This window comes from Bactrocera latifrons, unplaced genomic scaffold (assembly GCF_001853355.1).
Source record: "Bactrocera latifrons isolate USDA-ARS-PBARC rearing strain unplaced genomic scaffold, ASM185335v1 scaffold_76, whole genome shotgun sequence".
Lineage (NCBI taxonomy): Eukaryota > Metazoa > Arthropoda > Insecta > Diptera > Tephritidae > Bactrocera > Bactrocera latifrons.
Window position 1 is genome coordinate 875,587 of NW_017537445.1, and position 25,121 is coordinate 900,707.

General features: G+C 33.9%; 1 protein-coding gene across 2 annotated transcripts in view; it reads left to right on the forward strand.

Annotated features, from left to right (window-relative positions):
- Nucleotides 1-23,014, forward strand: part of LOC108976415 — a 138,540-nt gene extending 115,526 nt beyond the window's left edge. Inside the window, exons 3-7 of one of the 2 annotated variants that reach the window (XM_018945490.1) lie at nucleotides 20,320-20,464; nucleotides 20,712-20,825; nucleotides 21,056-21,214; nucleotides 21,291-21,781; nucleotides 22,914-23,014. In XM_018945490.1, the coding sequence (XP_018801035.1) occupies nucleotides 20,320-20,464; nucleotides 20,712-20,825; nucleotides 21,056-21,214; nucleotides 21,291-21,502 (630 nt within the window). In that variant the 3' untranslated portion in view covers nucleotides 21,503-21,781; nucleotides 22,914-23,014. Of the gene's footprint in view, nucleotides 1-20,319; nucleotides 20,465-20,711; nucleotides 20,826-21,055; nucleotides 21,215-21,290; nucleotides 21,782-22,913 lie in introns of those variants that run through there. The other variant, XM_018945491.1, reaches the window with a different exon arrangement.
- The last annotated feature ends 2,107 nt before the right edge of the window (nucleotides 23,015-25,121 follow it).

Here is a 25,121-nt window from a genome sequence, read left to right on the forward strand (position 1 = left end):
TATATAATGTTTTATCCTTTATCTTTATATAATCCTTAATCCTTTGTTTTTAATATTTAAAAAAAAATCAGAAATTTAAAAAAAAAAGCTTAAAAAATGATGTTTATTATCAGGCAATCGCCATTTTTCAAAAAAAAAATTTTCGTGTTTCCTGAGGTAGGGACTATAACAGCATCCTTACTGATTAAGAATTTCTTTTAATTTTTTTTTTCAGACCACCAGGAGAGTCAGGATCAATGTCACCAGGATGCGCCATTTTTTTACACCTCTCTCTCCCCCATTAATATTTTTAATATTTTTTGTAAATTCTTCTTTCTGTATTCTTAAGATTTCAATAAAAACACCATAAAAAATGGATAGTAAAAAAAAATTTTTTTTTTTAATAAAATTCGAAAAAATGCCCAAAATTTGATTTCTAGAATACCCGCTTAAGTCCAACATAAGCATAACCAATGAATCCACCAATTTTCTAGTTTGGGACTTGGTTATAATTTTCAGAGGTGTAATTTCTCAACTGCTTTATTTAACTTTAGCCAAACTATTTCTATAATACTTACAGCTATTTAAAGTGGTAAAAAAACAATTTCATTATTTTTTTACGATTAGGATTGATGTCCTTGGAAATTTTTTTCAATTTAAGAAAATAGTATTCCACATTACATTTGAAGCTGATCGGTGATCTATCATCTTTCCTTTTTTCAGTACCAGCTGAGAAACTAAAAGTAAAGAAGAGTTTTGGAAAATATTTTTATGTATATAAGTCCTTAGCGTTAAGAGCTATTAAAATCTAACAAACATACTTTTAAGGATTTCCCTTATGTTAAAGTTTATCGAAAATTCTTCAATAGCTATCCTAATGAGTGCACAAATATGGTTAGTTGATTTCATAGCATTAATTTATCAAAGAAAAAAGTAAGAATATGTAAATTGTTTTTCTAAGAGCTATCCTAATGCATAAGCCAGCTTGAACAAAAAATGTAAATGTGTTTCCTTACGGCTTGGAGCAAGTTGCAAATTCTATTTTAATATAATAGCAAATCCACAACAAACAAGAGCTAAGAGCAGCCAACAAGAACAACAACAAGTAGTAGCGCCAAAAATAAATATTAAGCAACGAAAAAGTAAAAAAACAAACGTTAGGCAGTGCAACAAGCCAAAAATATTTCATAAACTTATACGTATGTAGGAGTGCTAAAAGCCTTTTATTTAGTATTCAACATTAATCGTACCGTTATTTTTTGTGATTTTTATTTTCAATATTTTCGCTTTTGGGTTTCAAAGTTTTTGCTTTTCGTGTTGCAAGCCGCGTGTGCTGCATACAATTGCAGCATTATTATTGTTGCTTTAATATTTTTATTTGCTGCCTTTTGTGGTTGTTGTTGTTTTTGGCATTGTAGCCCCGACTGTTGCCAGTGCTATTGCAAATACGGCATTGTTGCAAGTCAAAGTACAAAAGATTTAGGTTATGCGAACTTCTTGTTCGTCTGCCAGACTCATGGTCCTCCGTTAGTAATGCGCGTTTTGTGGGTCCGTTGGTGTCGCTGCACAATGTTGTATACTGGGTAAAAATTTTAGAAGAGTATGTGTAATTCTAAATTCCAAAGAGCTTGTATAATCCCGGTTTAAACATGTTTCTATTCGACGAAATTTATAAAAAATCTAGTTTTCAAAACTGTTTTGAGGCGAAAACGAACGAAAAAGGTATTCATGCGTTTTTTCTCTCAATGTTGGCAATCAATCTACTTGGCAATCCCTTATCATTCCTGATTGACAAAGAAATCTTGCACTGCCTTTTCCAAGAACTTTTTTTTTCAAGATTTTTTTGAATTGACCAAAGAACTATTTTACTCCATATATGAGCTCATGCATAAATTTACAAATCGTTAACCAACCAATTAAACTATTAGTCCTGGTCTTTAAAAATTCTCTCCTGCAGTATAATTTAAAAATAATTTTACAGTTACTGGTTTATATCGCAAAGCCACGGGTGCAATAATTTAAGGCTCTCGTGCCAGCGCACAGTGACTTTAAGAACCGCAAGCCGTAAAGCAAGAATTTTCAATAAGTTCCAATCGAAATGTCCTTTTAGAACTAGACCAAATAAATAAAAGTAACCGATTTAAAAAGGATGTATAGCTTGAACAGGATACAAATGAAAAGCTTTTTTATTTAACGAGATATCAGTCGGGTGTGAGCACTCAAGCAGAACGCGCGTGTATCCATCACTTAATTGGAAAACAGTCAAAGTGATTTCTTTAAAAGTAAAAAAAAAAAAAAAAACAAATCAAAATAAAGAGACCAAAGAGTGTAAGCGGCACCGTTATGTCGCCGCGTGTGCATAAGAAAATACTAAAAACTAATACTGGTCAGCGCATTGGCNATTACACGACAGAGCTAATGTTGAACTAGTCGCAGATAGATTGTCTCGACTAAATAGAAGGTTTAACGATCGCTGTGAGCATTCCACGTACTCTCATATTAATGAATTAATTAATTAATTAACTGTTGTAAAATATATTCTTAGTTATAAAGTAGAAATAAGTAGGTTAAGACTATATTCTTCAAGGGTTTTTTGTAAATTTTTTTCCCTACAAAAACTATATTACCAATAGCAACATATCATAGCTCATTCTCAAACAATTTTTAAGTAGAAAAGGCAAAATCGCCTGTACTCTTAACTTATATACATTACTCACTGTAAATACATATATTATAAGAAAAGTGAAATAAATTTGAAATTTGAATTTAACGAGATATCTGCTCGAAATTTGGCATGGAAATAAATTTGGCATGAAATCGAATCACTATGCTACGTATTAACATATAGTTCTCATACAAATTGATCATCGAAATCACGTTCTTGTAAAGAATGTTTTATATTTGTGAAGGGTAATATAGCTTGCGTGCAACCGAAGTTAACATTTTTTCTTGCTTTTATTGAACATAATGACAAAATTTCTTAAAAATTGAAACGGTTGTAGTTTGATTTATGAGAAAAAATATTTCATAAAAGTGTTACTCTTTATAAAGTGTGAACCTTTTCGACGTTCGCTACTTTTTTCAAGAATAACCACAGAAACTGCAAAACTAAAGGGTAATATTTATTAACATTCGAGGGAACATTCTTCAAAATTTATTTTAAAGTCTAACGTTGTGATATCACACGATATTGGTGACCAATCGACCAGCCCAAAACGTGAAATTATCTGCTCACCGAAGTGTTCTCTCAATAAATATATTGATTGCTGTTTTGTGTGGGAACTTTAAACCAAATGTTCGTAATAACGGCACGACCGACAACGGTCGCCATTGACGGATACGTTCTCACCGGCACCGTATTTGAAGAAATATGGTCCAGTGATGCCTCCGGTCCACAAACCACACCAAACTCTGCAGCTCTTGAATCTTTTCAGGTAGCTATTCGTCACAATCATGCTAATTTTGCTTGTTTACATACCGATTGAGGCAGAATGGGCTTCATACATAGCTCGAAAACGTCGGATATTTTCAGAACTTTTCAAGAGCCCATAGAGCGAAGCGCTGTATTTTGTACGCTTTAATGTCGGTCCATACATCATTCCGTGTTGCTACGAATGGCGCCGAATCGACTCTCCACGGTCTTGTTGCAAACTCTCAGCTGTGGCTATTATATTTTTCTCACTGCATGCTGGATATGGTCTATTCGGTCCAATATTAACCAGTAATGAATGTTGGGTCTCAATATCCTGATATTAATTATATGGGGAGTAAGGCAGCTTTTCGCTCAAATTTATGTATTTTTGGCACAAAGATACACTGTTAGCACCCTAGCTAATTTTCATTGAGATAGCTCACATATTGGCACAAAGTTGCTTGGAAGTTTTAAAATCTTTATATTAGGTATATGGAGACTAAATGAAGTACAACCCGTTTTTAACATACAGACATACCATTGTCAGAGAAGTACTATCCCTGAAATTCAATTATATATCTTACACATTGGAGGATATTTTCGATCAAAAATAAACACAGTTAGTGCGGTCCAAATAATCGGTAGCTAGGGGCTTGAACAGTTTTTGTTGGATTGAACATATTTTGGTCATAGGGTGGCATACACTATAGACATTATTCGTGCAAATTTTAATCCTGTCATATTAATTAATATAATTGCTTTTTGATTTGTGTAGTGAAAAGTAAAAGAATCAAGTGGATTTTAAAATTTTGCTATATGGACAGTAGGTGTGGTTATTTTCCAATTTTACTCATTTTCACAACGTTGCTTAGGAATATGAGAAAAATGCCACGTACAAATTTTGTCGAAATCGGTCAGTCGGGTACCGAGATATGGGATTTTACCAAAAAAATGGGTCTTGTCATATCATCTCGGCAACAAATTCTCACGTCTTGGACTCTTTTAGTTATTGATCTTAGTAGTTTTGAACACTACCGTTATATGAGGAGTCAACGGGGGTTTTCATACGATTTCATCCACTTTCACACTATCGGTACTTTACCTTAAATAATATTTAAAAAAATTAGGTGAGTTTGAAAATTTCCAAAAATCGATTTTTTTAACTTTATTAAATTCTACAATACCTCTAGAATATAGTTCTAAATTTTAAAGTTGACTTGAGTAATAATTTCGGAGATACAGCCTTGAGAACTTGTGCACTCGTTTTTCTCGAAACTGTGTTTTTGAAGTCGGTGGACACGATTTCTCGAAAAGATATCGACCGATTTAGTACGTATTGTGTACACGTCTTTGAAATAATATTATCTAGTTATTGAACGAAGGATTTTTTCTTGTCTCATTACAATTTATTTTTCTGACCAAAAAGTGCCGAAAATTTTATCAAAAATTAAATTTTTTGTTCAAAGTCCGAGAAAAGATGGACAATTTTAATATTTTTTTATTTCCTACGTTCAAAAACGAAATTTAGATATGTACTGACAGAATTTGCTTAGTTTTTTAATTTTATATGAACCAATAATAAGTTATGCTGTCCACGGCGAGRTCACTTTTTTGAGAGTCACCCAGGGAAATGCGGTCTCAACGGCGGAATTTTCAACACTTTTGTATCGCAATTTTAGGAGATATTGTTCGAGTATATATCTTTGCTAAAACATATTATATTTTTCATATGATATGAATAAAAAAATAAAAATAAAAAAAAATCGTAAAAATACCTTTTTTTTTTTTTTGTACCTCTGAAACCCACCTAACCCCTTAATAAAGGCAAAATTTTAACTACATACAAAGATTCACATTGGTAATTTTCTCTCTGGCGGAGTACGCCTTGAAGCTTCTAATATTTTCTAGCAGGTCGCATCACAACCCTAGTAATTGGCATCTTGATTCCAGTGTAGCTTGCAATTTAGTTTTCTTCGGGTACCATGGATATTACAAAGAAGATTGCAAAGGAGTAACAAACTACTTACAGTAAGTATCTGCAAAGAAGAATGAAATACCAGGACAAAATGAAGAGAGGGAAAGCACTGTGTGAGTAGCGAATTAGAAGTATGAGCTCTAAGTCGGTGCAGCTTCTACCGGCGTGTAGCAAACAAGGAATCTGTGCTGTCTGTTGCTGTCAGCCCTTTGCTTCCATAGACAAAGCAGCAGCATCCTTACAGTATGAAAAATTACAAAAACAAAAAAGGAAAAAATTGTGCAAGCATGCAAATGCCAACCGGCACTGCCACCTGATATTCCGTGAGATTATGCACCCGCAAATGCAGGCACGCAGGTGGATAAGCCAGCTTGGGCCATTTTCATATCAACTCCTACAAGCTGGCACTACACGCATGTGCACATCAATCTTCAAGCAAAAACAACAATAAAGCCATTACAGCGCTATCATGTAAACATGTGTAGCAAGTAAGTAGTACAGTCGTAACGATAACAATAACAACTAAGCGTTATTTTACAACAGTGAAGATGTGAAAACCGGCACAGAATCTTACCTACCATCTTGCATGTGATGTACAGATATTGCAACAACAACAAGCATAATAGGAACAAATATCATCAGGTAATGCTGTCATCTGGCATGTGTGGCATCCACAGGAGACAAAGTCATCACGGCACTTTGATCGTTTTATGCTACATATATCAGCTTTGCGCCAACAACAAGAGTGGCTTATAAGTAACAATAATAAAAACAAGAATTTATGAAGCTTAATGAAACCGGAGTTGAACAGGCCAGGAGGTGTACACGGTACATTCCCCTTAGATTTGTATATTCATTGCCAAACAAAGTCTCTGAGTACTTCGCAGGTACTGAAATCTCAAAATTTGTGTCGGAACATGGATCTAAATTATGCCGACTCGCAGAAATCTTAGTTTATTTTACATGATCTAAGCCAAGTTATTATGATTTCATGAAAATTTTATAAGAATCTTGTGTGTATACACATTCTGAGATTTCTTTCGATAATAATAATATTCTTATTATATTCTTTTTTATAATAAGACGTCTATAATGATCGAATTAACTCAAGATTTAGTAAGCCTTCGAGTTCAGTTACAGAGTCGTTGTAACAAATCATTAGATTGTAACTTTAGTGCAGGTACGCCCTGTTCTTATACACACACATTAGCTGTTTGAGAGACAGAAATAACGATTATATATTTGAAGTATTCCTTAGTCTAAAACCTTTGATTTTTCTTTTGATTTTTCTTTGTATGGAGTAGTCTCTTCACCAGACAAGAAACGTATTTAGGGGTTTTAGTCTATATATGGTGGTATTTTAATGGCTTCGCAGATTTTGGTCGATGAATCCTAGAGAGATCGTAGACACTTTTTTAACCTCATGGAGGTTCCAAAACATTTTTTATTGTCTGACACCCTGTTTTGTAGCATACATGATCTGGACCTCGATAATTAATGCCTAATGAGATCTTTTTTTGCATCAGAAATGGTTAAATCCCGTATTTACTCGCACTTTAACGAAGTTCGAAACATTTATAATTCTTTAATCCTTTATAGGGCTTCTAGTTCCAAGCTGAAGGATCAAATTCGGGTAGCATATAGGTGCAGCTATATTGCCGAAATCTAAAAACAAAACATCATTTCTCATATCACAAGACTTGAATTTATGGTTTCATCAATTTATCAATCAATTCGCTATCAATTTCGCGATAACTCCAAACTACACCTTTCTGGATTATTTCATAACACAACAAACAACCACTACGTGCATGAAACTACAACACTCTCCGCGCGCGACTGTAAAAAAGGCATATGAGGCATACTTATAAATCTAGATGAGTATGTATATACAAATCTATATACTTAAAAATGTACAAAATGCATACAAGCATACATACATACTCTTACTTGCAGCAGCAGTCAAATTAGCGCTGCATCATAAATACTGTCTGCAGGCTGCATTGTGCAGCAACCGTCCGCCCCCATGCCTTCATGTTTGTGCAATATGTTGTTTTTGCATATCTTGCCATTGTTTTCAATTCATTCTTCCTACAAGCCAAGCCACACTTGTTTCTTTCTACCCATCATCTTCCGCGCGTTGCAAGCATTGCAGCAACATTTGTTGCATTTGTTGTTGTTGCAGTAGAAAAGTGGAAAATGCACAGCATAGCAGAGAATACAATGCTATATATATGTATATATGTATGTGTGTGATACGTATATATGCATGTATATGTATGTGTGTTTGGGGCACTACCATGCCAATGACGAATGACTCTAACCACGCCTAGCTATGTAGTTATAAATGTAGAGCATTCAATTCCTTGCACACTTGCGCATTCATATATATACATATGTCGCTGTGAGCGTATGTGTGCTGATAACCTCCCAGTGATTTGCAATGTTCGTATAACTTCAAAGGCGCCAACGTAGCTGACAATTTGTTGTCGCTCGCAAGATTGAGGGGGTGTGACTCAGCGCTTTGCGGATTTGAAATATTAACAGTAATCTTTATACCATTAGGTGGGCAACAGGATTTGCAATAATTGCTCACATACATACATACGCATGTACTACTACGTATGTATGTGATGAATATTTATGAGTTGGAGGAGGAGACTTGGTTAGTAATAAGTCTTATTCTTACAGGGTGGCTGATGAAAGAATCTACCAAAAAACAATTAAATAACTTTTGTTCTATTTAATTAATCTGGTTAATTTTTTTTTTTTTTGTTTTTTTTTTTTTGGAGATTGTTTTTTTTTTTTTATAAACACTGAAACAAGAATTTGGATTGTCCGACGCTATCACGCACTTGTGTCCGTAGTTTCGGTTCAAAGAGAGTATAGGCGCACGTTTGTCGGCAATCCTCCGAGCAGATGGACCATAATGAGACTTGTAAACAATTTTGCCGAACATGGGACAGTCAACAGAAGACCTTACCATCGAAACCCTTCAGTTCGAACGGARGAAACAATCGCTGCTGTAGCTGCTGCCATACAAAACAATCCACGTGTTTCGACAAGAAGGTTATCTGCTCAAATGGGTGTAAGCAGACAGTCATTACAGTCAATTATGCACAAAGATKTGGACTTATTSCCATATAAAATTCAAATGGCCAATAAACTGAATGCTGCAGACTTGCCGATTCGTTTGGAATTTTGCCAGAAGATGCTTCAAATGGTGGAAGAGGATGGAAATATGTTGAACTGTCTTTTCAGGTCTGACGAGGCCCATTTCGATTTAAGCGGCAACATAAACAAACAAAATTATCGAATATGGATTGCTTCCAACCCACAGATACTCCATGAGACGGAATTGCATCTACTTCGTGTCACAGTGTGGTGYGCAGTTTCATCACGCTGCATTGGCGGGCCCTACTTCTTCGAAGAAAACGGTCACACCGTTACGGTTACTGGAGACCACTACTTGAGCATGTTGAGAGAGTTTTTCTATCCAGAATAACACCGAATGAGAATTTCTTTCAACTCTGTATGGTTTCAACAAGATGGTGTAGCTCCTCATATAGCCCAACCTGTTATGACAGAATTGCGACGAAAATTTCCCAATAAGCTGATATCTAGAAACTCCACATTCCGTTGGCCACCCAGGTCGCTGACCTTACTGCACCTGACTTTTTCTTGTGGGGTTATTGAAAACAGGAAATATACAAAGCAAAACCAACAAATTTGAATGAACTAAGGCAATCCATTCGAGAAACAATTGCGTCTACTCCTGTCTCAACTCTCCAAGCAGTAATGAACAACTTTTTGGTAAGATGTCGCACATGCATCAACGAGCAGAGGGGGCATTTAAATTCGATTATTTTTAAAACTAATTCAGCTATATTTAATAAAATTGAGTGAGCTTTAACATGAATAAAAGGAAAATGAATTCCATACACTGAAAAAAAAAATATTTGAGTTTCTTAATGTAGCAAAATTCATCAGCCACCCTGTACATGGTTCTGGAACTGCTAATAGAACAAGTTACTTATCTTAAGCAAGATAAATAACTAAAGTATGTTCCATTGCTTTATTTTAGGACTTGCCTTAATTTTGATGTACCGACTTGTACTTCATTACAACCGAAACTGAAAAGCATCATTCAACCAGATCTATACTCATTTTACAATAAGTCAATTAAAAAGTATCCGTGCTACCATAGTAAAACACATTATTTTGGCAAAAGTGGTTTCTTATTCAACATAATTTGCTTCAGGAGTGATACACTGACTGTGGCGACCCTCCAACTCTTCGATACCTTTCCTATTGTAGTGTAATTTGTTTTTTGCTTCAAAATAGGCCTCAGTTTCGGCGAGCCTCTCTTCATTCGACGAAAATTTCTCCTCAGCGAGCATTATTTTGAGAATTAAGAACAGGAAATAATCATCATGGACCAGATCTGAATATTACGGTGATTGCGGAAACATTTCATGAAATTTGCCATTGTTTTCACTGCCTTGCGATATTCTCACGTTGTCTTGAATGCGGCCGTTTTTCGTAGATACCGTCCTGTTATTGGTCTTTCTTTTTTCGAGGTAGTCAATAGAAATTACTCCATGCGCATCCCAAAATAACATCGACAACATAACCTTTGCTGATGACTTTTGCTTGCTTTCACGCATTGGAGCGGGTTCATCGCTGCAGTCCACTCGGATGACTATCGAATGGACTTTGGAGTGAAATGATGGAGCCATGTTTTATCCATTGACACATATCGATGCAAAACTCGAGTTTATTATTTTTATTTATTACGTTTGAACATCTCCAAACACTATTTCGAATCATTAACTCGTCAGATCTTGAATATTCAAGAATGATACATATGATTTACACGTTCAGTGATATCTTTAGAGTGCCTGCTATCGAGGCATATCGTGATCATGTTCTATCAGAACCAATATGCCAAATATGGTTTACGCAGTTCAGAGATAATGATTTCGACATGAAAAATGAAGAACGTGGGAGCCCACTAAAATATTTGAAGACACCGAGCTGCAAGCAATATGTGGGAAATGGGTGCCGCATGAATGAAGATAAATGGAAAAACAAAAAAACACTTGTGAAATTTTGATTCAAAGACACCAACGATAATCAGTTTTGCATCGAATGTTAGTAACGATGAAAAATGGATTTATTGTAGGAATCCATCATGAAAATCATGGATTAGTCCCTGAAAATCACGGAGACTGCAAAACAGATCGATTTAGTGAGAAGACAATGCTCTGTGTTTGATGGGACCAGAAGGTATATCATGATATTATAGTAAAACCTGGCGAAACTGTTAATACTAATCGCTACAGACAACAAGTGATAAATTTCACCATGGATTGATCAGAAAACGACCAGAGTGGGTCAGAAGACACGACGAATAATTATTTGATGACATCACAATGCACATGAACACAAATCAAAATTAGTTCAACATATGTACATTCAAAGTACTTGGCTGGGAGGTGCTACCCTACCCGCTATAATATATATGTGACCAGGAAGAAGAGACGAGTTCAAATCCGCGAAACTTTCTATCCGTTCGCATGTTTAAGCTAAAACTGGATTAAAAATTGAGATATCATCATGAAACTTCATAGAAGTTTTTTTCTTGGTGGAATAGAAAAGTCGTGTAGCATTGACTAACTCCCATATATCTATTAAAAGATTTTCAAACTTCTGTTTGGCATTATACCATATAAATCAGTCAATATTTAAGATATCTTTGCAGATTGGCTGAATATTGTATATGCTTTAATTTGATGCCGATAATATTATATTATAATATTTAAAAGTACTTTTACTCTTAATGAATGGAGTTTAAATCGACCTTGGTCTTAATGTCATATCATTAATATCATCAATATCGATCTTCTGACTGATTTTGTGCATATAAACTCAATATATTAATATAAGCCTCTTCGGTTAAGTTTAGGTCAGATATATGTATATAATTTAGAACGATTTTAATATAATTCTCGCTGTTGGAAACTTAATTATATTATGACTTAAAAATAACAAATTTGATTGAATGTATTCTCCGTTTCGTTTTGACTCCACCTGCGGTTTTTAACCGGCTTTGATCATTGCAAGTTGCAGGAGTATAATATTTTTTCTTGCGCAAATCTTAGCCCAATAAACCCAAAAACAGGAAACCTATGTATTTTTGTGCCATAAATAAGGACTAAAAGAATTTTTAAAAAGTCGGAGTGGCCCCGCCCTCTAATACACTTCATTTACATGTCTCCAGAATTACTAAAGCTACAATAAACAAATTTTACGCTAGAGACATTAAATTTTAACTCAGAGATGGTATGACAGGGCTTTATAGGAGCCGGTGCGAAAATTGGACGATGAACTTTACTCTATATGATTGGTTGTATAGTATGTGGCATGTTAATAGTGTGTGGTATTGAGAAAAATATATAAAATCGGGTCGATACTACCCCACGTTCCATATACTAAATAAAATGATTTTCGTTTTTCCAACAAATCTTATGCCGACTTTGTCTGCCTGCGTATGCGTTATATGTAGTATTTGTGTATATATGTATATATATTCCGATTCTTTTGTTAACATTTTACATCTTAAGGGATTAGTGGTAGTCAGAGACACGAAAAAATGAGAATTTTCAGTATTTTTTTTTTTTTTGCTATTAAATCGTGTTATTTTACGAAAGTAGTAATGTGGTAATGTGTTGACTTGAGTCACGAAAATTTAAAAAAAAAAATATTTTTAATATCCAAAGTTATAGTTGTTTGTGTTGACCCTGTTCCAAACAAAGGCACTTGCGGCGACAACCATAAGTCCTTGGAGGTTCATCTAAAATCAATCGGACAAAAAAAAATTGTTTTATAAATAGATAATCCTGGCCTGGTCGAAGGAATTTTTTTTTCAAAAATTAAGAAAATGGCGGCCTCAGGAAATTTTTTTCTAAATGTTTGGGAAAAATTAACAGTTATTTTGGTAAAAAAAAAACGAAATTTTTGAAAAAATAAAAAATTTTCGATCAAGCCCGAGTTTATTATGTATTCTAAAATGCAGTATAAATTTCATTAAAATCTAAAGTGCGGTTTTCGAGTTACAGTAGTCACCAGTTCAAAAAACATCTTCTTCTTCTTCTTCTTGATTGGCGTAGTCACCGCTTACGCGATTATAGCCGAGTTAACAACAGCGCGCCAGTCGTTTCTTCTTTTCGCTACGTGGCGCCAATTAGATATTCCAAGTGAAGCCAGGTCCTTCTCCACTTGGTCCTTCCAACGGAGTGGAGGTCTTCCTCTTCCTCTGCTTCCCCCGGCGGGTACTGCGTCGAATACTTTCAGAGCTGGAGCGTTTTCCTCCATCCGGACAACATGACCTCTGTCTCTTATACACATCTAGATGTGTATAAGAGACAGACCCAGAGGATACTTGGTCAAAGACCGGAAGTCGTGAGCTGCTTGAGTCATATGTAAAAGAATCGTTTCTGGCCACTCCCACGTGAATGGCGATCAGAAAACTTTCCTCACTTGCGTGAACTTCTACACATGACTCCACATGACTCCATCCTCCTAAAAAAACATAGTTTTGGGAAAAACGCGTTTACAGTTTCACACTAGCGCTTTGAAGTGCCCGAGCGCTCTTTGTTACTTTTGAATAACTCAAAAACTAATTATCGGATCAACGTGAAATTTTCAGAGAATATTTTTAAGATATTACAATTAACGAAAATATTGTAAATTCACCCAAAATACCCTTAACCCCTTAAGGTACTTCCCTGGCTTTGATTCTTGCGAGTTGTAAGAGTATAAAATGTTTATTTGCACCCGAACTTAGCTCTTTCTTACTTGTTTATTATTATTATTTTAATTTAACATTTTTTATGAAAGCTTTATTTCCGTACTATTTTTTATCATTTTAATTCTCGCTTCTTGTTTTTTTGGTTTCTTTTTTTTACTTTGTCTCTCACTTTATGCCACTTGCATTTGGCGGCTTATTTATGATTCCGAGATCTCTGTGAATTCACTGTCAACCGGTGATATATTCTGTGTTTGTATTATATTTGTTTTTTGTTTTTTATTCTGCTTTTTCTTTTACATTGCGGTCGTTTAGCTTTGCTAACTAACACACATACACACAAAAAAGTGCTTTTGTATTTCATCTATCTGCCAGCAAACGGCTATTTGTGGTTGTACATGCTTTTATATGTGTATATTTTTAATACACATAAGCATATATATTTATGTGTGTGTATATGTACGTGTTCGTATGTGTGTGTCTATTTTATAATTAGTATTTTAAGCTGTTTATACACCCGTTATAGCCGCCACAAATGTCCACACAGCTAAGCTCAACAGGCACATAGGACGTGATCGCACATCTATGTATATATACATACATATGTCGCGTATATTTTATATTATATATATACTAGGGTGTCTGTTTTTCTCAAGATGATTTTTTTTCAAAAGCACAAAAGCTTTCACTGAAGTTTTAAATTTCGGCCTAAAAATTGATCCAACCTGGAAAATAACGGATATGCATACATATATAGTCGATTTATTTTTTCAAACGAACGAACGAAATTTCAGRTTTTGCCCTAAACAATATCCAGCACTTTATTTTAAATTTAAATCGTACTTAAAATTTTATACTTTTCCCATATATTTTTTTAAAGAATTTTTGACCTTTTTTTAAAATGTTGTATATGCAAAGTAAAGAAATATACTGCGTTGAAAAAGTGATATTCTTATATAAAACTTCATGTTCCACAATGCAGGTCTGTTGCTTTTTTTTATAAAAATACTTCTTTCAAAGTTATACCTTGTACACCATGTCGTATGAACAAGGCAGAATGTATAAAGCACTTGTTTAATGCAAAATGCGTCACTTTATATACACGGAGCAAGAAATTAAATTTAGGACCGATTTTGTAGCTCCAAAAGAATTTTTCAAAATAACTTGTTTACGTTGCATAAATATTTTAAGAGAAACTGAAACTTAAGGAGAATAAGGGACACCCTACTATATACATATGTATATATACTTATATATACATATGTATTTATATCTATTGGAGCTTGTGTTAAATATATCATGTCTCACAATTTTCTGTGTCACTGCTCTTTATCGCTATAGGTGCTCATATAAACATACATACATAGTATATACACTCATACATACTTGCGAAAAAAGTATGCATGAGCCTCTTCTCCTTTTATAATCTCCCGCCTGTTACTCGCTTAAAGCCAACGCCGCAGTTCACTGACATCAGTGCCGCAGTGTGTGCCATAAAAAATGGCACATTTCTCTTTATATCGCCTGTCGCGTTCCTATTTTACATATATACATATGTGTGTGTGTTTGCTCTGCTGTAACTGCTGATCCCCTTTATGGCTCTTATGACATTCGCAGGCACGACGAGATTTTCTGATCCCAATTTGGCCCTTTCATCTACTTGTCTGCGCTCGCAATTTCATTTAATACATGCTCTTTTTTCGAGCAATTCTTCATTGTTTGTTTTAATTTATCATTTTTTCTCTTGTATTTTGTTTTATTAATTTTTTTAACGTTTTGCTAGCTTTGTGATGCTCGATGTATTACTACTACCGTTTGATGCTGGGCAAGTTATATGTGTGAGACGTTTTTTGGTTCAAGGTTTTACCCTAGTATTTAATGCGCCCACATTCGATTCAATTTCTTTTGCTATTGTGCGGGAGGGACAATGACAAAGGAGGGAGAAAGTGAGCTAGACCAGGAGAGTAAGGTAGAAAGACTGCATTAGAGAGCAACAGATAAACAAACAAAACTTTTACACTATATGTGTTTTGCATATTAAGCTTGTATGTGTGCGCTTGTACGTATAACAATAGTGTAGCTCAAGCTTGTAAGCGCCTATGATTGCGAAACCCCCACTCCCATGATTTAAAATGCGAAAGCATCGACGAGAATGTAATGAAGCAGAAAGAAATGGTACACACAGTAGTTATAAAAGTGAAAGCCGAGCGGAACGACGGGTGGCGAAACGTTGAAAATCAATTTGTAAATTTAAAACAGCATTTTAGGCTGACAAACGGACACGAGTTGCTTCATTCAACTTTTTTCAGCCATACACACACCAACGCACTACGTGAAAGTGTAGGACAGCACGTGAGCAGGCTCATCTGTTGCGCTTAGCAGACAGTTACGAGCTGCGTCGCTCGGAATTACGCTTTACACGAGTTTACTCAAATACATACACACACACACACACACACATTCTAGGTCAGCTGTGTAGGCAAATTGTGCAAGCAACGCTGAGTAGGACTCCTCAATTAGGGTCAAGCAAGCCGGAAATTTCATTATAAAATGTCTTTTCGTGATTTTGCTTTGCTCTTTACTTATGCATTGTCTCTTATTTGTATTCAGTTTTATTTACTGTAATGCGCTCATTTTGATTTTTTTTCTGTTTTTAGTGCAAACAGATCAATATTTACGCTAAGAATCGTAGAGCGTTGTGTATTTGCGCAAACATTGGACTATTGTTGTGAAATTACCGTTAATTACAGCTTGCATTGAAAGTTTATAATAGCAATTAATTAAGTAACCGATTTTTTTTTAGGGTAACTGCCCTGAACTAGTTTATACACTGTTGTGGATTGGACGTGAATGAAAGCAGAGAGAGAAGGAACTGCTTGGGTTTAAAACAAAAGTGTAAAACAAAATTATTTAATTTAAAGTATACAAATTATCAAAATCTGAAAATATTAATCGTATTTTATAATACCAAGTACCATGGAGGTTGCTGGGATTGTTCGGTTGGGTTAGGTTAGGTTGGGTTCTACTGCTGATCACCCAGCTGGTGAGCTCACTTCAACTGCTGCATACATTTAACATAATACTCTTCACATTTTACTCTTCATATCGTTCTTTATTTTGATCAATTAGTATACTAGAATCCTTCTAATATCTTTAGAGGTTCGATATGAACAATATATTCGGAAATGGTAGCGTTTGGTTTGTCGACAAATAAAAGATTTTCAGACATAAGAACTTGATTTGAATCGGTGAGTTTATAGGCGCCGTGCAAAACAGAGCGTAACATTTTGGATGGATATCTCTAAAACTTAGGGACTAGTTCAGACAGACGGTCATGAATAAGTCGGCTCTGATCGTCACGTTAATCATTGATATATGAAAATAATCTATAAACTTAACGTACTCTGGATATGAAAATACTGCCTTATGTCGTACATGTATGTCGATAAAGTCCCTTGCTGTTATCCGTGGAGACTTACTATACAGCAAAGTTTTAACAGATTAATAAAGATAAACGCAATTAATATAAGTTTTCTAATCTTTATTTGACTAAACAAAAAGTTCAAATGTTTTCAAATTCAGCTGAACCCCTATTGTTTCTAACCTGTTTCATAAGTCGATAATGCTATATTTTCGCCATGTGGTCTATTTGGTTGAATGTTATCCAATAATGACTGTTGGGTCTCAAGGTGATGATGTTGCAAATAGTACGCTCAGTAGGCCGATTATGTTTATGTTTCGTAATACAGTTGAAATCTTTGTAAACATTGATCAGGCGTAAGTATTTCCATGATGAAGGGCCAAACAATACGGAACAAAAAAACATGACAGCTTGATACGACTAACGCGTGAACTGACAAAAACGGCTATTGAAAAAAGTAACTCTACTTGGATCACTCGTTAATAGCTGGTATATAAATTTCAATAAGTAGCCCGCTTTTCGAATCCAAAATTGCTCATAGTAGTGAAGAATGGATCGTACATCTTTTTAAGGAATCATATCGTTTCGCAAAGGTTTTTAATTCCAGCAGACAACCTCTCCTAAATTTCGATTGACTTTAAAATTATTACAAAATAATACAAAATTTATATGGGTTAAGTATTTTAAGAAAATAAGCATCGTTATGGCTGCATAATGAGCCTGATATTTACTTGCCGCTCAGGCCTAACCCTTGACATGCATCATTTGGAGGGAGCTGTATCTAATATACTAGTATCAAAAGAAATGAGTTGAAATGCAATAATAAAATGTATGTGTTCGATCTAGTCTAACATTCGTAAGCAGCTTTGACTGATATAGTCATTATTTAAAACATGTTTATAATTTGAAGTGTAAAAAAAAATTTTTTCCATTGATCGTGGTGGTGATCAAGCCAAGAGTAACGTTCAGGAGAATTTTGCTATGTGTTTGGTGGCATTGACAAAGTGTCATCAACCATGAGCTGGTCTTCTGCCAACAAACTTGTAATTTATATGCAACAATTGGTCCGTCTAATGGAAGGAATTTTCCATAAGCGGCCGGCTTTGGACAATAAGAAATAAATCATGTTCCATTAAGACAGCTCTAGATCACACATATTTATAGTGACTCATCAGAAGTACTGAAGACGTGGTTTGGAGGTTATGTCTCGACCTTATACCTACCGAACCTACCACCAAGTGATTCCTACCTATACACGTTTATGGCCAATGATTTTGCTGTGAAAAATTGCACTCCAGAGAAGTTTCTAAAACTCGACTAAACTAGTTTTTTATGAGAGTAACATTTTCAAATTACTAAATTACTTTCAAAGAGACAAGAGGTTATAGAACAGAGTGTATTTAACTTAAACTGGATTAATCTAACTATGCTAAATTAAATCTTCAATTTAATACAAATGTAATGGAGACCTGTTCACTAAACTTCATAGATAAGAAAGTTGAAATAGTACATTGTAATAAGCCGTGACTTGAATTAAAACAATGTATTTTTATGTAGAAATGAATAATAGATGCTATATTCTCTGGTCTCAATGTACGTGTGTTTCATTAAGCAGTTAACGCTGAATTGATTTCATATGACAGCCAACAAACATTACAAGGTTACCATAAGTGGTGTAAATAACTGACCTCTAACTTCCGTTTAAATCAGTTATTACAATTTAGATATACAGTGACTCACACGTCTAACCGGATGCGTGCATTGCCAATGATGACACCCTCCAGTCATAAAGTAAAAATCGTAAGAATTATACATCACATTAAAGGACAAATCTTCTATTTTATTTTTGGAAACTTAAAACAGTAATAACCTTATTCACTGCATAAAATTTAGAAAAAACTCGCAACATACAAAATTTTTTCCACACAACTAACCGGATTTTTTAAAAAGCTAATGATTCTATATCTTATATTTCGTAGCATATCCTTTAACAGATAAAAATGGTTCTAGTAGCCTTGGTATAGAGGCGACAAGTTTTTGATAAAATTCTGGTGGTATTGCCTTCCAAGCCTACAAAATAGCCGTTTTGAGACCAGCAAAGGTAGTATACCTTTGGTACATTTTTCGACTGACTTCTTGCCATGCGTGCTCAATAACGTTCAGATCTGAGGATTGGGCAGGTGTACCCAGTACATGAGTGCAATTGTATATAAACCAAGTATGAGCAATCACCGATTTGTTATTCTTGTTCGTTGTTTTGGTAAAATATAAAATTATCTTTAATTCCCAATGTTACACATGACTGCTTTAAATTTTCCTTTAGAATGTCGACATATTGGAAACGATCCATAGTACTTTGCACTAAATGCAGGTTGCCCGTTCCTTTAGCCGATATACATCCTCAAACCATTACTGACCCACCACCGTGCTTAAATGTTGCCCTAGTATGTTATGGCAAGTAAGCTTCGTTGGGACGCCGCCATACAAAATTTCAGCCATCTGATCCTTGCAAGTTAAACTTGATATCGTGTGGGAAAGGAACCTTGAAAAAGCAGTAATAATACTGTTTTATGATTACTAAATCAAAATTATGCAATTTTCCCTTTGCCTGAACTCATCAGGAATTTTTAAATACAATTTCACAAATTCTAGCCTTTTCTTTCTATGTTTTTCGAATATGTACGCCTGTTTTACAACAGCTCTACCATGTAAATCAAAGATTCTAAGTGTGCGGCGAATTGTTTCGACTGAAACCTTCTTTTCCTTTCCACTCTCTAATATTTTTCTTACATTTTCCACGGAGCAAAACGGATTTTTTCAACAATTTTCAGTAAAAACTTTTCTTCGGCTTGTGTCAGCTTCTTTCCTTGACCAGCTCTACTAATATTATTGATCCTGTTTTCCATTTCAAACTTTTTTATAATAATATATCAAAGACAGTTGAAGTACTCCTTTTCACAATCTCCGAAATATCTTTAATGGGTTTTCCTTCTTCCCGTAACCGAATAATTAGCTTCCGAATTTCAGTACAGGTATGAATACGCGGGGGTGTCATATTGTTGTGTTGCTTACTCACAGACTTACCGGTAATCACTAATAAACAAAAACGAATATTCAGTGTTTGTTCTAGTGAAATTCCACAACGATCAGAAGTACCGTGACTTGTAGAAGATTACTTCTTATAATTTTCCGGTTAGTTGTGTGGAACGAATTTTGTGTGTTGCGAGTTATTTCTCTAAATTATACGCAGTGAATGAATTTATTACTATTTTTAATAGTAATAATAATTTAATATTTTCCGAAAATAAAATAGAAGATTTTTCCTTTAATTTGATGTATCACATGTATCATTTTTAAGATGTTCACTATATGATTGGAGGGTGTCATCATTGGCAATGCACGCATCCGGTTAGACGTTTGAGTCACTGTATCTCCTACTTTATTTATTGTATTGCACTCTCCTGCCTTGGGAATTGAGTACCTGGTTATAGTTTAAATACATAAAATACTAAAAACTTAATTAACGGGACTTAGTATAGAAATAATTGTTTGTATTAAGCCACTTAAGATTTTTCATAAATCTCCTAAACTATTGCTACCGGCTTCATTGCTGTAATTTATTATATTACACCACTTCCGAGTTTTTCTTACTCATCTGACTATGGAAAATCTCTTTAAGCACAAAATTTTTTCAATTTATCTTCATTTTTTTGCACTTTTAGGTTGACATCTCCTGCCGCAATACCAAACAAACGGTCAGCTCTATATTGACACGCACAAACTTTGTCACACTCAAATATGTCACCGACAATTGGGGTACAGATGCGAATGGTTTCAAGCTGGTCATAACATCGGTGAAGGATCCAAGTGAGTACATACCTATACTTAGGCAACTTTTCAACGCCGACACTTAAAAATTAAGCAAGTTTAAGAATGCAGTTTTAAATTAACTCGCAAAACTTGCTAATTGACTTTAAAGTTGAAGGCACAAACACTTTTCTTATTATACTATAAACTGAGCTTGATGCAAATTTCTCAGCTTATTTACTAACGAATTTCTCTCTTTTCTATTTTCATTATATTTTGCGCTGTTTTTGCTTATGCAAATGAAAAGAACACACCTGCAATGATTTCACCTGTGCAGCGCGTGAATTTTGCATAAGTCCGGATTTACTCTGCGATGGCATTAATCATTGTGGTGACAATTCTGATGAATCGGTGTGCCAAAGTAAGTATGAAACCAACACTGTGGAGGTGTGTGAGGAAAATAAGTTGGCTTCCTAATATTATATATAAGCTTCATTAGCTTTCTCTATACTTTAGACAGCATGTTTAGAAAAATCATATACTTGCATTTAAATGACCAACAGGGTTGCATTTTGAATTTTACGAAGTTGAATCATAGTCGTGCGAATATAAGAGCGTATTATAACAGCATTTCTATGCGCATAATTTCAGGCGAAACAGCTGCTACGGTCTTCGGTGTCGACATGACCTGGTTCGTGCTGATCGTGGTCGGCATTGTGCTTGTTTTAAGCGCCGTTATTGTCGGCATTTCGATTTGCTTTTGCAGACGGCAGGAAGAATCAAATCTCAACCAGAATACCGCAATACAAAGTAAGCACCCTCATATCATTTATACACTCAAAAGTAGTACTGAAATAATATTTGATATATTTTAATTAACCTTTAGTGCATCACACCGCCGAAACGAATGGCTCATCGAAGCATTTACATTATCATCATGGCGGCACATTGTCGCGCGAACACACACAACTGCCACCGACGTCGGGAAACTGGCATCACCCTGCGGGACCTTACGGGTACCACCGCATTCTACGCAACTTATCGAAGATGGCCACCAAAGTCCGTCCCATTTGGTGCTTAGCAAATTCCGTCAATTAGGTCAAGATCTTTCACATACAAATCCGGCCGCTGCCGCCGTCGCCGCTACGGCGGGACTCAATCAAACGAACATTTCTGTGGCTAATCAAAATGCCGCCGCCGCCGCAGCAGCTGCTGCAGCTGTTGGTGCTGCACAGAAGGATGAATGGTTCGTTTAGGTAGAGGCCGAGGTTCGAGGCTGAGCAAAAGCTTAAGTGAAGAGATCAATTAGACTAAAGGAAGATGTTTTACTTAACAATTTTATAATTAAAACAAGGATTTTGCATGGCATTAAATGAAGTAAGTACATTTTGAGTTGCCAAATTTCAAAATAGAATACGGTTTTTTTAAGAAAAGTAAAGTAGTGTGAGCTTACGAGAGTGAAAGTTTCATTCATAAATTTTTTCCTTTTTAACAATATTGAAAAATTTATTTCAAGGAACACTTTTCAAAACGTGAAAGCTCACTTTCATATAAATTATCAAATCTTTAAAAACAGTTTGAACTTTCGAAAGTGAAAACTTCATTTATAAATTTTCCTCCCAAAATATGTTTTAGGTAAATTATTTTAAAAATGTGAAACTTTTTTGCGTACAAAATATAAATTATATTATAAAAAAGAGCCTTGATTAAATAAAAATAAAACAACAGAATAGACTAAAATGTAAATATATTTTGAAATTTCAGAAGTTTTTGTTTGCGGGCCAATAAATGTTTGCTTGGATCTTTTTTTATTAGTTGAAAGCATTTCAAAGCAAATTGCTTTGATTTAGAAGCTTGTTTATATGCAGTAGTTTAAAGCGATTTCGGGGTATTGTAATTAGATGAGATTATATTAAAGCTTTCATGGATGAAAGTCTCTTCATATAAAAAGTGCAGAGGTTCAGAAGAAAAGTAAGACGGTTCGAATAGCCTAGTATCTACCGGCAGCACAACAAGCATTAAGCAAAAATTAAAAAAACCAATGTTATTTGAAAAGTCGAAAGAGACTTTATAAGAAAATTATATTTGGTTTATATGTGTGATTTAATAAAAACTCTTTGAGCCTGCACAAATTCATAAAAGCAAGGTTGTAATATTTAATTAAATGATTTACTAAAAACACTTGAGCTTTCACAAAAGCATAAAAGCTCCATTAACAGCTTTCACAAAATAGTAATCAATTTATACAAAAAAAAATCAAAAATATTATATTTAATTTGAATAACTTATTGAAATCACTTGAATTTGCATAAAATCATAAAAGCTCTATTAAGAGCTTTCACAAAATTTTAATCTATTGACACGAAAAACAAAATATTTCAAAATATTTAAGTTAAATAATAAGTAAAAGCACTTTGAGCTTGCACTAAATTCTGTAAGCCTTCTTGATAGCTTTTCATTAGAGAAATATTTTTTTTACTAAACGTTCTTCATTTTTTCTTCATTACAGGACTGTACAAAATTTAACAACAACAAATTTAGTGGACATCTACGCGCAGGGTGATCGTTAAGAGATTTATAGTACCCAAATCTCTTGGCGTTGAGCACGAAAATTCTCAGCATGTACTTTGCAAAAGCATGACAGAATTTTTTTGTCGGATAATCAACGCAACTTGTATATAAATTATAAATAAATAATTAATTAAATTTAATGTAATTGTAATTGATTGAAATTGAAAGAAATTATTTTTAATGATTAACTGATATTAAAATGTGTAACAGTAAAAATATTAGCAAAAAATGTGTAATAACAATTATAGAAAACACTTAAGTAAAAAATAATTGTAATTTAAGCCTAAAATATAAAATTGTAATAAAAAGTCAAAAATCTTACGGTATATAGCTAAGCAGTTAGTGTTAGCGTAAGGTATGTATGCTCCTTTTTTTACAACCAACCATTGAATTAAGCGAGTAAACAAAATAATGAAATTTATAAAGAGAAAATGTAACATTTTTTGAAATAGAGCTTCTTTTATATTAAGATTTTAATAGAAGGAAACTTACGTATATATTTGAATTACAAGTTTAGATATAAATGAGTTTTCCAGCTTAAACTAATAAAGAGTAATAGATGATTTTTCACTTCAATTACTTTTCTTGCATTTTTCTTTTTCTTTTTCTTTTTCTTGAATGCTTTGTTAACAACATAACTATTACTGTAAAGAATAGAGTAAAAAAGAAAAACACTGATAACGAGTTTTCACAAATTATTTGGCAGCTTTTGTGGATTGATGTCTGCGATAATCACTACAAATAAAAATTTCTATGAATAAAAATTTTAAAGTTTTCATATATTTTGTTTGAATGCTGTTAAAAAAGTTGCTTATAACTCAAAGTTTACATATTCTAGCATGCGAAATGATGAGCTTTCGATTGTTCCCATTTTTACAAGTTGGAATTATGAAAGCTTTCAATATCAAAGGCTCATTTCTAGAAGCTTTCGTAAAGGTGAACTTATACTATTTCAAAATTGAGGTATTTGAAATTGTGAAAGCTTATAAAAGCTTATATTTCGTATATTATAGGAAGCAGTTGAAACTCATAAAAGCTGCTAAATACATGGAAACCGTTATTATAAGAACATAATGTGCATCTAAAAGGCATCAAAACTTAAAGGAAACTGTTAAAATGAGACTTTTTACACTGACAACAAAAACTGTAGAACTGCAACGCCTAGTAATGGGCAATATTCCAATACAAATGTATCCAATAGTATTACAAGTCAATGTCAACGGCAATGACATACCTAAAAAGTCACTTCCAAAATGGAAAGCTAAAGTTTTAGACGTAAAACAAAAATAAAAAATTACAACAAAAATTTAAAACTGTAAAATAAACGCACTTTGTGTGCATAAAGCAGGGCAGTGCAATAACTAATTAAAGCGAGGTCATAAAATGCAGATTGATTTTAATGAACAATATCGATTATAATAAACAAAACCTTAGCGAGAAAAATTCCATAACAGCTATTAGTTATTTTGAAAAATATATTAAAGAAAATAGTGAAAAACTTAAAAATCCATTAACAGTAGTAAAATAATGAGAAACTAAAGCCATATAAAGCAAGAAAACAGAACTCAATTAAATATAATAATAAAAATCAACAACAACAAACAAGGGATGTAAATAGTTGACAATACAGCATATTATAAATCGCAAAAATAACACTTAAGAATTCACAATAATATTAAAGGATAATTAATGATATTGAAAGGCAGTTACAAAAACAAAATTATTAGAATTTACATTAAAGAGCCATCATTGAGAATTTAAAAAATTTTTGTTATAGTACATTAAATTCATTCAAGCGTTCATAATTTATTCAAAGATGTCTAATTAGTTCATAGCTCATCAACTTACAACTTTAAAGGCATGATTTTTTCATTCTTAGATAAAAATCGTGTAATGAAAGTAATATTTTGTAAAGTCACTTCAATCTATGTTTAAACATCACATAATGAGTAGAGCTGAAATTTCACAATTCATGAAAAATAACATAAAGTGATGAATTATAAGAAATTTTCTGATTATATCACATCATATCATAAAACAGCACGTGATTATATATCACGTGATGCATCAGGGCATGCTTAAAAACCGTATGGGGTTTAAAGGGGCTAATAGTGCAACATCGCTTGAAACAATCACGTTTTGCCAG